The sequence below is a fragment of the Belonocnema kinseyi genome, chromosome 9 (assembly GCF_010883055.1).
Source record: "Belonocnema kinseyi isolate 2016_QV_RU_SX_M_011 chromosome 9, B_treatae_v1, whole genome shotgun sequence".
NCBI classification, from domain to species: domain Eukaryota; kingdom Metazoa; phylum Arthropoda; class Insecta; order Hymenoptera; family Cynipidae; genus Belonocnema; species Belonocnema kinseyi.
This window is the reverse complement of record NC_046665.1, coordinates 59,164,224-59,178,848: the sequence shown is the minus strand read 5'-3', so window position 1 is coordinate 59,178,848 and position 14,625 is coordinate 59,164,224. Positions and strand designations below refer to the sequence as shown.

Below are 14,625 nucleotides of genomic sequence, written 5' to 3'. Positions count from 1 at the left end.
GCAGGGGGGGGGGGCAGAAGTTCCTTAAAAATGTATCACGTATTTTGTGAATGGCCCCTAACTTTCAAATTTTTTTAAACAACTTTTAAAAAGTTTTTATTTAATAACTTTTAAAAGCTTTTAAGCGAAGGTATTAATAATGAAACACAAAAAAAGGTTTAAAATGTAATTGCGAAATTTACAATTGATCCGCAAACTCACGTGAAAAACCTGGAATTGTCAGAAAATTTGTATATATCTGGAAAAACCCTGAAATTTCAGGAAATATTTTCGATAGCTTGTTTAAATTTGATAAAAAAAAGTAATATGAAATACAATAGCCATGTTTTTCATTTGTGAAAGTAGCTTTATATTATTTTTTGTTGATTTTTGTTTGTGCTGAAAGTGGTTTTTTTTTGGCAATTAATTTTTTAAACTCAAAATTCGACCATTTGGTTAGAAATTCGTATAATTTGTTGAATATTTGACCTTATTGGTAGAAAATTATTATTCTTGTTTGAAAATTCATTTTTTACTTGAAATTTCAAGTTTGGTTGACATTTTTTTTCTCTTGGTTGAAATTAAAATTTATTTCTTTGTTTGAAAATTTAATTATTTTGCTGAAAATTTAATTTTTTATCAACAATAATTTTTAAGATGGAAATTCATTTTTTTGTTTATAAATTCGTCTTTTTTGGCTAGAAAATTAATTTTTGTTTAATTGAATCTTTTTTGTTGAAAATTTAATGAGGACAGTGGAACTTTTATAATCTTATTTGACATCTCTCCTTTTTTGGTTAAAAAATGAAACTAATCCAGCTGCACATTCATCATTTTAGTTGAAAATTCATTCCTTTGGTTAGCTACTGAATTATTTTGTGAAAAATTCTTTTTTTTAATGAAAATTAATATTGTTTTAACTGAGAATTTAACTATTATATATTTTGTATAAAATATATTTTTTCAGTTGAAAAACAATACTTTGGTTAAAAGTTAAATCATTTGTTAATTTTTTTTTGGTTGAAGATTCTTCATTTTAATTGAAAGTTCCTCTCTTTGCTTGAAAATGTATTTGGACCAAAAATTGAACTAATCCAGTTGAATATTCCATCATTTTAGTTAAAAAATGTTGACTGATAACTCAACTATTATTGTTAAAAATTTAATTAATTTGTTTGAAATTCCTTTTTTTAATTAATTTTTTAGTCGAATAATTATGTTTTTTGTTGTATGTTTATCTTTTTTTATGAAAATGTCACAGTTAAAGGTTAATTATTTTAGATGAATTTTACATGTGAAGAGAATTTTTACCAATTTAGATATTTGCTGGGCCTGAAGAAAGCATTACTTATAATAAACTCCTAAAATTTTATACATATTTTTTCCAGGATTTGAGAAAACAGCCTTGCATTTTTTTTATTTATTTCAAGGATTGAAGAGATTTCAAATATCTCTTGCAATTAATTTGGAATTCACCTTGTGCTTATATTAATTCATCCTGCATTCTTTTGAATTCTTCTCAATTCACTCAATTCTACTCAATTTTTCGATTTTAAACATTATTTCCAATTCATTTGAATTCTTTTTTAAATTATAAAGTAATAGGATTTTAGAGATTTGAAATTATTTTTTGGATTTCACCCTGAAAGTTTTCTTAATTTACCCTAAATTTTTCTAAGAAAAATTGAAATAATGTACTATTTCGAAAAATTAATTTTAAGAGATTATTATTTAAGATTTTAAAAGATTTCAAAAACTGTGAAAGGAGATTCTGAACGATTTTAAGGCAATTTTTTTATTTTGCAGAATGAATAAAAAATGCAGAAAATTTTTTAATATTTTTTAGAGATTAGAAGGTTTGGAAGTTCTGCTAAGATTAAAAAAATGAATTTTACTTATATCAGTGTGAAAATTTAAAATAATTCTTTAGTTTGAAAAATGAACTTTTAAGTGAAAATTAAAAAAGGTTTTTAAACGATTTCCTCAAATTTCTAAAAAGACTTTAGAAGATTTTAAAACCAAATGGTTAAATTTGGTAAGATTACAAAATAAAATCAATTAAAAAATTTGGTAAATTCAAGAAATATTTCGTACAATTAAAGAGATTCAAAATGAATTTTAAATTTTAAAATATATTTAGAAATGTAGATTTTTTAATATTTCACAACTAAACTTTAGGAGCTTTAAAATTATTTGAAAAGTTTTTAAGAAAATAAACCAATTTTCTTTAAATTTTTGGGAAAATTTAGAAGATTTTAAGGTAATTTAAAAAAATTTTGAATGATATTTAAAAATTTTGAGAAAAATTCGAGTTAGTTAAAAATATTTTCAGGAATTTAATACGTTTTAAATAGATTAGAAATATTTGAAAATTGGGAAAAATTTTGCAAATATTTCTTGATTTCTTCCCAACATCTAAAAGCCCTAAACAGCTTTTAAAAACACTCGAATTTTTTATAATATTTTTTAGAATCCTATAAATTTTTTTTTTAATTTTCTAGATTCTTTTCTGTCACGTCTAAAATATTTATCAATCTTTTTTTAATTTTATTCAGAATTAATGGTCTTTCTTTATGAGTGACTATACAACTGTTAGAATATTTGACCTTCGTTACAAAGTCAATTTGACTAAAAAAATATCACATTTAAGAGTTTATTTTTTAATTGTAATAGAAAACAATTTTTTATGATTTATCACATTCCTTGTTTGTAATATATAGATATAATAATTATATTTATTATGTAGTAAAATTATGCTGTAAAAAGCAATATAACAAAAAGTATTTCTTCGTCAGTATATTTAAAAGTCTTTGAATATCAGGGACTAATACAAAATAACGAAAAAATGAATAACAAATCCACAAATTAGCAAAAAAAAAATGGCCGAAAATATAAAATTGTTGAATTATAAAATAAATTAATTGATAAATTCCCGTAAATATTTGTATTCCCGAAATTTAAATTGGCTGAAATTAAATAAATTATTCATTAAGGGATAATAACAAAAAAATGTTATTGTGCTAAATAAAAATGTTATGCATTATTTTGAGGTTATGTTGTTTTTCATCTCTGCCTTTCCGATAATTCGGAAATTATTTATGAAATAAACTTTTTTAATTGCCTACAAACAAGGTTAGCTCGGCGAGATTAGTTACTATGTTTATTTGCGAGTCCAAAGTTTTCGGCCAAAAATATTGTGTAGTTTGTAAGTAACGCTTGGGAGAATTGTAACACACATAACCTCGAAATATACACACGTTGTTAGCAAAATCAAAATTTTGTTTGAAAAAAAAAACACAAAAAAAGTGTGCGGGGACGTCCGTTAGCATGTTCGCTATCACTTCCCAAATTTTTAAGACTAAATATTTATTATTCTAGAAAAAAAGCCGGCAGAACCTAAAACTGGTAAAATCGACAATTTTCTAAGTATCACATGCCCTTAATGATGAATTAAATTGTTTGCCTTATTTATAATTTCATAGATAGCTCTTAAATTAATAATCAATTAACTATGTTCAGCAGTTCTAAATTTTATAATTCGGCCTCGAAGAAAGTGAATTTTAGTTTCGGATGTTTTTAAATTGGGGGTTTTATTTTTTTTCAATTAAAAATCTTGTCGTTATTTGAAATTGGGGAAATTTTCTACTTCAGTAATAAAATATATTTTCGGCAATTTTTTTCATTCATTTGTGTATTCGTCATTTATCTTTTGTTATTTTTTAGAAGTTTTGAAAAGCCATGCAATTTTATTGATGTTTGAATTATGTCAATTGTGCCGCTATTTCATATATTAAATAAAAGAACAAGTAAGTACATAAGTCTTATTTAAGACCTGACCCTACACTATGAAGAAAAAATTATTTTAAAGGGTTTTTAAATATTTATTTTGCTATTTTATGCATTTTTCCTATGTTGCTGCATATTTTTGTAGAACACAGTTACTACTAGCGCCGCAGAGTGGGAAAAAAGCACCTTTTTTGGACTAAAATTGGCCGTCAGTGCAATTCTTAACGGATTTTGATGTTTTTTTTGTTGCTAAACTTTTCCGCGATACCATTTCTTTTAACACTTTCAAATTCATTTAAAAAAGGTCATGAATCAATGTAATAACTAACTAAAAATAATTTTGAGTGGTTAAGACCAACAAAAAAATGATTAATAATGTTATAAACAAATTAATTAACAAAAGTCATTTTTTCATGATTCGCAATGATTAGCTACTTTTAACTCATAACTTTGGCATAAAGTATCATGGATAATGATGTGCGCCTATAATAAGTTAAGAGTAGCTAATGATTGCAAATTATTTAAACATTTTTTATAAATATATGCACATTTTGACCATTTTTTTAAAGGCTTTTTTTTGTGCGTAATCAACTTAAAATGTCTAGCCAAAGACTCTTTGCTATTATATTTTTCATAGTGGCTAAAAAATGTTATTTGTTTAAACAATTTTTATAAACAAATGCACATTTTAACCATTTTTTCATGAATAGGATTGATGTTTTTGCGGAATCAACTTGAAATGTATTGCCAAAGAAACCTTACTGTCATATCTTTCATAGTGAACAAAAAGTGCTAATTAATTAAACAATTTTTATAAACAAATTCACATTTTAACCATCTTTCATTTATAGCCTTGATTTTTTTTACGCAATTAATTCGAAATGTCTTGCAAAAGACCCTTTGCTATCATTTTGTACATTTTGACGGGCGTGCGCGTCGCCGCACGGCCGTTTTCAACTTTTATGACATATTTTTTGACATTGGGCCCAGGGACGGTCAACGCAATGGGAAGTAAGCGGCAATAGATACCCAGAGCTAGCGCCGCGTACAATTGGTCTGTGAACTAGATCGTATGTCATGGGCAATGCACGTATATGTATTTATAATTCTTTCATGTGTTTTCGTTTTATTATAATTAAAGGAAAATGAAAGACTTAAAGCAAAATTTGAAGAATATGAGACAAAAGACAGATAAGCAACATTTTTTAATGCCTTTGAAATCATATTTCCATAGTTTTGCACTAATTCTTTCGTATAGCAATACGCAAATAAAAATTTGCAAACACAAGTTTTTCAGGTTGTCAGTCCCACGTGACAGTTTTCAAATTCCAGGGCCAGTCGACCGTTAACGCTTTCGATTTCAAAAGTCAACCTTCCCTTGCCCCGTTCACCCGCTGTCGACAGCAGCGCGCGTGCAATTGGTCTGAGAACTAAATATAATCATAATAGTACGCGGCCGTCTACTTCCCATTGCGTATTGCGTTGACCGCCCCTGATTGGGCCGTAGAGTGGAAGCACCCCTCTGATTTTATCCCATGGAGACTGTGTGGTCTGAAATAATTTGAGCTATTTCCTAATCATCAATTTTAATTCTCAGTCTCCTTCTACAAAAGAGCTCAAATATTGGTGGCTGACGTTTGGGCCTGTTTCAAGGGAAAAGGTTTTGGTAAATTTTATGACATCGATTCTCTTACGATGTTTGCTGACTACAGAGTTCCTCAAGTTCTTGTTCACTTTGGTGCCATGCGATACAGCAATTCTCTGCTGAGCAAACTTCAGTCTGGTATGCATTAACAATGAATTATTTCGGAAAATGTTTTTGGCTTTAAAAATACTGCACTGTAAATATAAAGCTTTCGATATTTACAATGAATTATCAACATACCCATATTAAAAACTTTCAGAATCAGAATTAAAGCCCGGCTGTGATGAAGAAATCGAGATACGAGGTTGCTCGATAGAAACCGTTGAACGAGTTGTGAAAGAAGTCCGGTCGCTGATCGTCCAATATCCCTTATTGGAATTAAAGGAATCAGACTGTGGTGCCGTTCAGATAGACTTTTTCCTCTGGTATTATCGACGGCAACACAAAGAGGAATTAGATAAAGTGCCTTACCACAAAGTGAGGACAATTTATTATTGAAAATGTTTCTGTTAGAGACACTTTAAGCAACGAACATTCTCAACTTGAAAGTACAAAAATTGAGACTTTCAAATAATTGAAAGATTCTTCTCTTTTCCACTTGAGATTACGCCGATTTGTATTTAAAAAATGCGATTATTAAGTTTCTAAAGATTAGCGATCTAGAAATATTAAACTAGGATTGCATTTTCGTCTTAAGGTGTTATTATAAATTTGTATTTTGCCATGGAAGTTCGGTTAGATACTTGTGATCTATTATAGTTCACTGAGATCATTAAGGATGTGATTATTTCTTTAAAATAAAATCTTTATAGAATTTACAGAATCTTACGACCACTAGAAAACACGTTTTTAATGCGCGCGATTATCTTTTTTGTCACGGAATTTTTAAATTAAAATATAAGATTAATATTAGTACAAGATTTTCGTTGAAAAATATAAATTTCTGATTGAAGACACTAGCGGAACCTAAAGCTGTTCAAAGTTATAAGGTTGATTTTTTCAATTAAAGTGATTTTTGTTTCAAATGACCGATTTCTTGTGAAAAAAATGGAACATAACTTGCAAGTGCTTTTCCGACGAGAAAAGGGTAAATAATCTAGAATTGGTAACGAAAATTAATCTTCTTTGAAATCCAATGGTTTTTTTATTGCGAGAAAAATCACCCTAAGTGAAAAATCCTCTTGTCCAGCTTTCCCCAGTCCCAAAAATCAAATTGTCCAGCTTTCCACTGTCCCGAAAATCACATGCAGGTGTTAAATTCCCGTGTCTAGCTCTAACCAGCCCCAAAATTCCCCCGAAAGTATTGGGAATTGTGGTATACCATTTCGCCGAAGTATAAAACAATCATTGAATACTAAAAACAAATATTGATCAAAAACAAATAGTTTTAGATAGGATTTCCATCTTATATAGTGAAAAAACACATTTTTGTGAAGTAGGTTTTTTAAAGAAATACAATTATTTCATGTGAGTTTCAGTGCATTTTAAGCTTAAATAAATTTTATCCATATTATGTCAAAAATACGTATAATAGACGACTGGAATTTAAATATGAATTTCTAACCCAACTCTTAGATCAGTTTTTTCAATAGTAAATATTTCATGTATAAATTGATAAAAATTTACTTTGAGTTCATTTTTGCTTCGAAATAAGTTTATTTAAGTTTATTAACTTTCGAAGATCACAATAAAGAGAACAATAATTGTTTGTTTTTTGTTAGAAAAACATTTCTGTCAAAAAGTGTGGGTTTTCACTTTATAATATATAAATTCCATCTAAAACACTTTGTGCCTAATAAAGACTTATTTTTATTATCCAATAAATACTTTAAATTTTACAAAAAAAATTGTTAAAATACTTTTATGCACAAATTAAAATGCATATTTAAAATCGCGCCTATTCTTTCTAGTTCGAATTTTTGTCACCAGGTGGCGTTTCGCAGTTTAACCATTCTCAATAAAATCCTCTTGTACAGCTCTCCTTTGCTCCAAAAATCTCCTCACAAATTAAAAACCCCTCACCCAGCTCTACCAGTCCCAAAGATCACTTCTAGGTTTAAAATACCCTTGTCCAGCTCTCCACTGCCCCAAAAATCACCACCAGGTTTAAGTCCCCTTGTCCAAATCTCCACTGCCCCGAAAAATCAACTCCAGGTGTTAAACTGCTTTCTCTAGCTCTAAATAGCTTAAGCGTAAAATTCTTTTACTCATCTCTCCCCAGACCCAAAAATCGCTTCTAAGTTTAAAGCCCCCTTATCCAGCTCTCCACTGTCTCAAAAATCACCTTCAGGTGTTAAGTTCTCTTGTATAGCTCTAAGCAGCCTCGAAAATTCCCCCTGAGTGTAAAATCCCCTTGAAATGAATTAATTGAAATATTAGATATTTAGAATATATTTAGATATACCTGTCCAGATCCCCACTGACCGAAAAATCACATCCAGGTGTAAAATCCCCTTATCCGGCTCTCCCCAGTCTCAAAAAACACTTGTTGGTTAAAAATTACCTTGTCCAGCTCTCCACTGCCCCAAAAATCACCTTCAGGTCTTAAATTCCCTTTTCCAGATCTCCAGTGTCCGAAAAATCACCTCCAGGTGTTAAATCCCCTTGTCCAGATCTACACTGGCCTAAAAATAATCCCTAAATATAAAAACCCCTTACCCAGCTCTCCTTAGCACCAAAAAACCACTTCTAGGTTTAAAATTTCCTTGTCCAGCTCTCCACTCCCTACTGAAAATTCCTATATAGGATTATATGTATAGGTACCTACATAGAATCCTATATGTTTCACCTATAGGTGCCACCTGTAGGAAATGACATAGGATCTTATATAGGTGCTTGTATAGGACACTGCTTGATAAGATACATTATGGTACCTAACTAATGGTACATCATGGCACCTAATGGTACGTATGTCTCCAGATGCTCCTGGAGGACCAAAAAGCTTCTACGCAGCCGTTGGTGCCATATAATACTACTGCGCATATGGATATGGTCCCATACAGAAACATATGGGCTACAGAACTTTTCGATTTGCAAATGAAAAAAAAAATAATTTGTTACAGCACATTTTTTATATCTGGTACACATATTGACACCATAAAGACCTAACAAAAACTGTATGCGTGCTTGATTTTACTTGATGGCGTGGATAGTACGCTTTAAACCTCAGCTTTACTGTGCGAAATTAGTACGAAATTATACATCTTACAGTGTATTTTTTCCGTGCATAATAGGAATTTATTTGCTTCAAATATCAATTTGTTTTAAGGTAAGAATAATGCCTTATTTTTTCCATGAACGTTACTCTGTATAATTTAGTTCACAGCTGCGATATCGGTTATACAATGTTTATTTTGAATGTGCTTCATGTAAAACTGAAATTGTTATATCGATCACGTTTTTGGGCAAACGAACTTGGAAGATGAGAAATAAACCAAATTTGACGGCGTACACTGAGAAAAAAAGACTTCTGAATCAATGAAATATTGGTTTGAAGCATAAAACGGTGCTTTCGCGCTCGGACAAATGCATATACATATAATCAAATAAAAAGCATACGCTATTGTTTCTTATTTTCTTCATTCAAATAAAAGATTTTATTAAATAATTAAAAAATTGATTAGACTCCACTGAAAATGTTATGGACCTAATTGTAAAATATTATAAAGTTAACTACAGTGAAATTTGAAGCAAACGAAATGTCCTATAAATTGATAGCATCATGCTCTCAATTCTGAAGTGCGATGCTATCGTTGCAACAGTAGAAAAGTTTAACTGTACAGTACACTGCCATAATCTATTATCAGAAATTTCCGATTCAAAGACGAAATATATTGATTCAAATGCAAAATACATTTGTTTTCCCGAAGTTAAAATCTAAAGAATTAACACCTTCTTTAACCTCTGATACATACTCCTCCCGACAAATCGTATTTTTATTGACATTAATTCTTAACTATATACGCTATACGTTATTCTAAACTAAACTATTGTTGACTTTGACTATGGAATACATATTACTTATAACTACAAATTGTGAAACGCACTTTATTAAAATATCCGCAATCGCTGAGAATCGAACGCACGCGCCGCTCGCTTCAAATCGCACGCCTTATCCCTAAAACTACGACGCCACGCTGAGGACGATATCATAAATACCGATGGCATTCATTTGACACTTTTGAACTTATAAGGAAATTGTCACCTCTGCATCATTGGCTTTTTGATTAAACTATTATAAACCATAGTATGTCAAAAATAATTAGACTCGTAATGGATGTAATTCTTTCACGATGATGCATTTTGATAAAAAGAAATATTTCGGGTTAGAATCGTGTATAAAACTACGTTTTGTACAAACGGTCCCAAACGGTGCCTCTAGGATATCAGGTCGCCTCCTAGAGTATACAGACCTTACCCCCGCAAGCGGGGGTGAACTTTTACTTCCCTAGCTACTCGTGGGAATCGAATGAAGCCAAACAAAGAAAAACTTAATCGAAGTGAAAGTGAGGAGCTGTGTGATGAGGAGGCGCATTTGTCTGAGGAGAGAATTATTGACGAGGCCAAATGGAATATTGGTGTGACGCGTCGAGTTCTTAATGAGGCATTAGGTCACATTAAGGAGCTAAATGGAGTCTTGCGAGAAATAAAGGTTTTCTCCGACCTCCACAGCAATATGTACCGCAGGATAAAGGAGGAATTAGAGAAGGCGCAGGATATAACGAAAAAAGCGTATGCTGATTTGAATTCCGATATTACTTAACTCGAGTGGCTTGATTCAGACGTGGCACGTATGGAGATGGTTACAGAGAGATCCTGCAAGGAGAGAAGCTCAAGACAGGACACAAGCCACAGCAAAGGTCCAAAACGTTTCGGCGACAGCGATTTCGACACCAAAAAAGGCGGAAGTAGGAAAAGAAGCTTCTCCTGACAAGTCAAGGAAGCAGAAGGTAAGTCCTGACGCCCTAGGTGTACAAATCAAGGGCGTTAGGCAAACTAGAAACGGAGAGGTCCTTGTGGAACTAGGACCTACGTGTAAGGACAGAGCCGAGTTATCGGCAGCTTTAAGAAAAGCGGTTGGTGAAGGGGGTAGCGTGCGCGAGCTCGTCCCCCGTGTACAGATTGTGGTTATAGACCTAGACACTACCACTGATGCAAAGGAAGTAGAAGATGCCTTAAAAAGGCACTTTGGCAGCAGCTTTATACGAGAGATGAAGGTTAGCCACACGAAAAGACCCTTCAGAGGTAATTTGAGGGCTTTCGTGGAGCTGACAGAGGACTCGGCGGTAAGACTGTTACGGGCAGGTCACCTGAAGGTGGGATGGGTATCCTGCCGCGTACAAAAGAAAAGGGAAAGGGTACGCTGCTACCGCTGTCTAGGCTTTGGCCACGTGGCAGCCGGTTGCGGGGGCCCTGACCGAATAAAGTCATGTTGGAGATGCGGCAAGGAGGGACATAGGGCTGCGGTATGCCAAGCAGGCGAGATAAGATGAAAGCCGAAGTACGGCTAATTAGCATATAGGTCGGAGAGAACTCATATAGGCTTAAAAAAAAGACAACACTCGCATTGACGTAATGCTAACGCGGTTCCGATGCGAAGTGTGTAGGAAAGGAGTTAAGGTTTTAGGAGGTAGGTGCCGTTTGGTAAGTCCCACACTCACCTTCGTTCCTTCCCGTGCAGAAATCGTCCGATTTCAAACGTAATACCGATCTGGCCCCGATCGGATTTCCCGATCTGGCCCTGATCGGTAGAACCGTGTGGCCCATATCTGGGCCCAACCGGGCCAGACCGATTTCCTACTGAAACGCTATCTCCATGCGCTCGAAGAACTAGCGCTGCTTGTTTTTTTCTGGTAGTGCAGTGAAATTTGTATACATAATACTCGTTTAAAATATTCTAGCAATGTTTATAAATGCATAAAGCGAGTAAGCCACGTGTTCAGAGGCACCAAATATCAGTCAGTAGACATCGAAACCTGTGCGAGGAAGATGAGAGTAAGTAATTACACTCCCCTGGCGGACCGAAGGAACCGAATGGAGCCTCTACAAAGTACCCGTAAAGACCCCATTGGGTCCCCATTTGGTTCCTTTTTAAGAAACTCAAAAAAAAACAGCAAGATCAACTTTTGAACTGTGGAAATTCGGATTCTACGTTAAAATTCCCTATAGAAGGTCACGGAATATTCGAAATCGTTTTTTTGCAACGGTAAAAAGTTACAAAAAATATAAGACGTATAACGCCTGTTGACTTCTACACTTCAAACGCATCATCTGTAAATAACAGTCAACAGGCGTGATAGATCTTTTTTTTTTTTTACTTTTTACCGCTGCAAAAAAAAAAGTATTACGATTACTCCGTGAGTTTCCAATAGAAAGTTTAACGTAGAATCCGAATTTCCACAGTTTAAAAGTTGATCTTGCTGTTTTTTTGAGTTTTTTTAAAAAGAACCTAATGGGGACCTAATGGGGTCTTTACGGGTACTTTGTAGAGGCTCCATTCGGTTCCTTCGGTCTGTCAGGGGATCTGCGGGCTCATTGAAACCTAACCGCAAATAAATTAATAATTAATTAAATTGTTTGACGTAAAATTAATATATTTACCATCAAATGAGTCAAATATTATTATATGATGAAATTGATTAAGTTATTTTGTTTTCAATTATTATTAAAGAACTCAAGGTTTTTCGATTTAATGTAGAGTTAGAATCATCAAATCTATTGACAAGAAATGAATTGCTGTATGCACAAAATTGTAACGTTTTTAAATTATAAGAGTAAAATATGTAATACAATCGATTATGTTACTGATACTTTAATTCTGTATTAATAATAAATTTAATAGAGAAATACATTAAGGACAAATTTTTATAACATTCCAGCAAGAACTAGTTACTCAACTGCGCATGCATCGCATTCGGCATCTAATTGGTTTCGCGCGAAGTTTAAAATGATAAACGAAGTTTTTTTCTATTTTATTATAAACAATGCAATTTCAGCTTATAAAAATGTCCATTAGGTCGAAATGAATTAAAAATAATAAAAATTAATTAAATGCATATTCTGTAAATAATATTTAAAACAACCAGAAATATTTAAATCAAAAATTTTCATTTCTGTTTAAAAGTTGTTTGGTCTATATTTCTTCTTGACCGATTTAAAAAAACAAAACGATCTAATAAATGATGGCGCAATTTTTTGGCAAAAAAATTATCTACAACCACCTTCTTGAATTTTTCAAGAAGTAATGCATTTGACAGAAAATTGAATTTATTTGCAATAAAATGTTAATAGATTGTAAATCATAGCTTATTTCCCGATAATTTTCTTTGGAAGCATTCGAAAATGTCAAGTTGTAGGGAATCTTTTTGCGAAAAATTTTTTCTAATTTGTTAAAAAGTTTTATAGGCAACATTTTTTCAAGAAATTAAAATGGTTGCTTAAAATATTTCTGGTTATCTTCCATTTTTTACATACAAAACAAATCCTTTCCTCGAAACTGATACCATCCACAATAATTTGACGATGTTCAAAAGTATAATTCAATTTTGTATTCTGAAAACTTTTCTTTTCGTGCCTGTAGTACGTTAATTTTAACTTAAAATAAATTAATTGGAAATTCAAAATATTAAGGTGGCCTTCGAAAGGAGAGATCTATTCGATAGTTTCGTGTTTACTTATATTAAAACTCCATTTGTGAAATTCATGAATGGATTATAATGAGACTCATTGTGTACCGATAGAGTTTCCCAATCGGGTGTCCTGACCTGGCCCCGACCTGGGCGTGTGTTTCATGCGTGACCTGGCCCCGACCAGGATTCCCGATCAGGACCCGACCTGGACTGGTCTGGCCACGATCGGGGCCAGACCGAGATTTCTGCACGGGTTGTGGTCTATGCGCCCATGTGTGCATCTCTCGTGTATTTATATTATGTATATACACGTGATGTGCATATATTGGGCTCGTGGTCCCCAAGGTTCAAATGTGGTTAGTGCATGAGCATTTCACCGTTTTTAAAAACAATAAATGTATTTTTAGACGTACTTAGATCATTTAAAATTTAAGCAATATAAAAAATATATTTTTCAAATTTTTAAGGTGTTTTGTGCTAGACATTTTTTCTCAAGAAATGAAAATTTTAAAAGCTTGCATCTCGGTAATTTTTTAAAACTTTTCTCTTTTTTAAATAGAAGTATAAGCAGGTATAATAACTTTAATGTACACTTCAAACAGAATTAAATTATAGTAAAAACTTTTAGATATAGACAATCCTTTGTGGGAATGAGAGTTAAATAGTAAATTAATAAATGTAAGTTAATTTTTCTATAAGAATATTCTACATTACAAATTGTAACTGAATTAATAGCTGCAAAAAGTAATTACTGATTAAAAATGGACAATGTTAGATAATCAAAGAAAAAAAGGCAAAATTTATATTTTGCATCGTTTCAAGATGAATAGTATAATATATTCCATTTATTTTATTCGTTTTTATTGTAAGTTTTGTCTTTAATATTTACTCTGATTATTTATTCAATAATTACTTTATAATATAATTAAATGTATAATTACTTATCACTTCATCTGTGTATCAAAACTAGAACTTTAAAGATACATTATTTCAAAATTCAATTATTTAGCAATGCTTATGGAAATGTTGGCGCATTTTCTAAAATTTTAGAAATTGCTTTACATGGCAACATTTTAAATTATGCAAAAACCTGATAACTTTACTAAACTTTTAAATTTATTACAAAAAGAAAATTCGCTTTTTATCAAATTTAAACTGTATTAGAAATTATTCATAAGTTTAAAATTGACATGTATGGTATTCACTTAGAAATAAATTTTTAATAATTGCATATGGAATTGACTGTCAAGCCTTCAAAAATACTTCAGTAATTAATTTGGGCACATTCGACATTACATCTTGAGTCAAGACCTTCTCCTTTTACCTATATTTATCTTCAATCTATTTTGCCTTCTCATAATAGGTGTATACTCGGAATCTCCCGTATAAAGGCAACTTTGTCGACGATTTTTTAAATTCAACAATCGTATTTTTTGTTCAGCGTCTTGAATGGTCCCTGGCGGACCGAAGGAACCGAATGGAGCTTCTACAAAGTACCTGTAAAGACCCCATTGGGTCCCCATTCGGTTCCTTTTTAAAAAACTCGAAAAATCAGCAAAATCAACTTTTAAATTGTTGAAATTCGGA

General features: G+C 31.8%; 1 protein-coding gene across 1 annotated transcript in view; it reads left to right on the top strand.

Annotated features, from left to right (window-relative positions):
* LOC117180192 (queuosine salvage protein) overlaps nucleotides 1-6,546 on the top strand; it is a 17,446-nt gene extending 10,900 nt beyond the window's left edge. The window contains exons 5-6 of the mRNA XM_033372566.1: nucleotides 5,363-5,548; nucleotides 5,670-6,546. Coding sequence (XP_033228457.1) covers nucleotides 5,363-5,548; nucleotides 5,670-5,908 — 425 coding nt within the window. The 3' untranslated portion in view covers nucleotides 5,909-6,546. The remainder of the gene's footprint in view (nucleotides 1-5,362; nucleotides 5,549-5,669) is intronic.
* The last annotated feature ends 8,079 nt before the right edge of the window (nucleotides 6,547-14,625 follow it).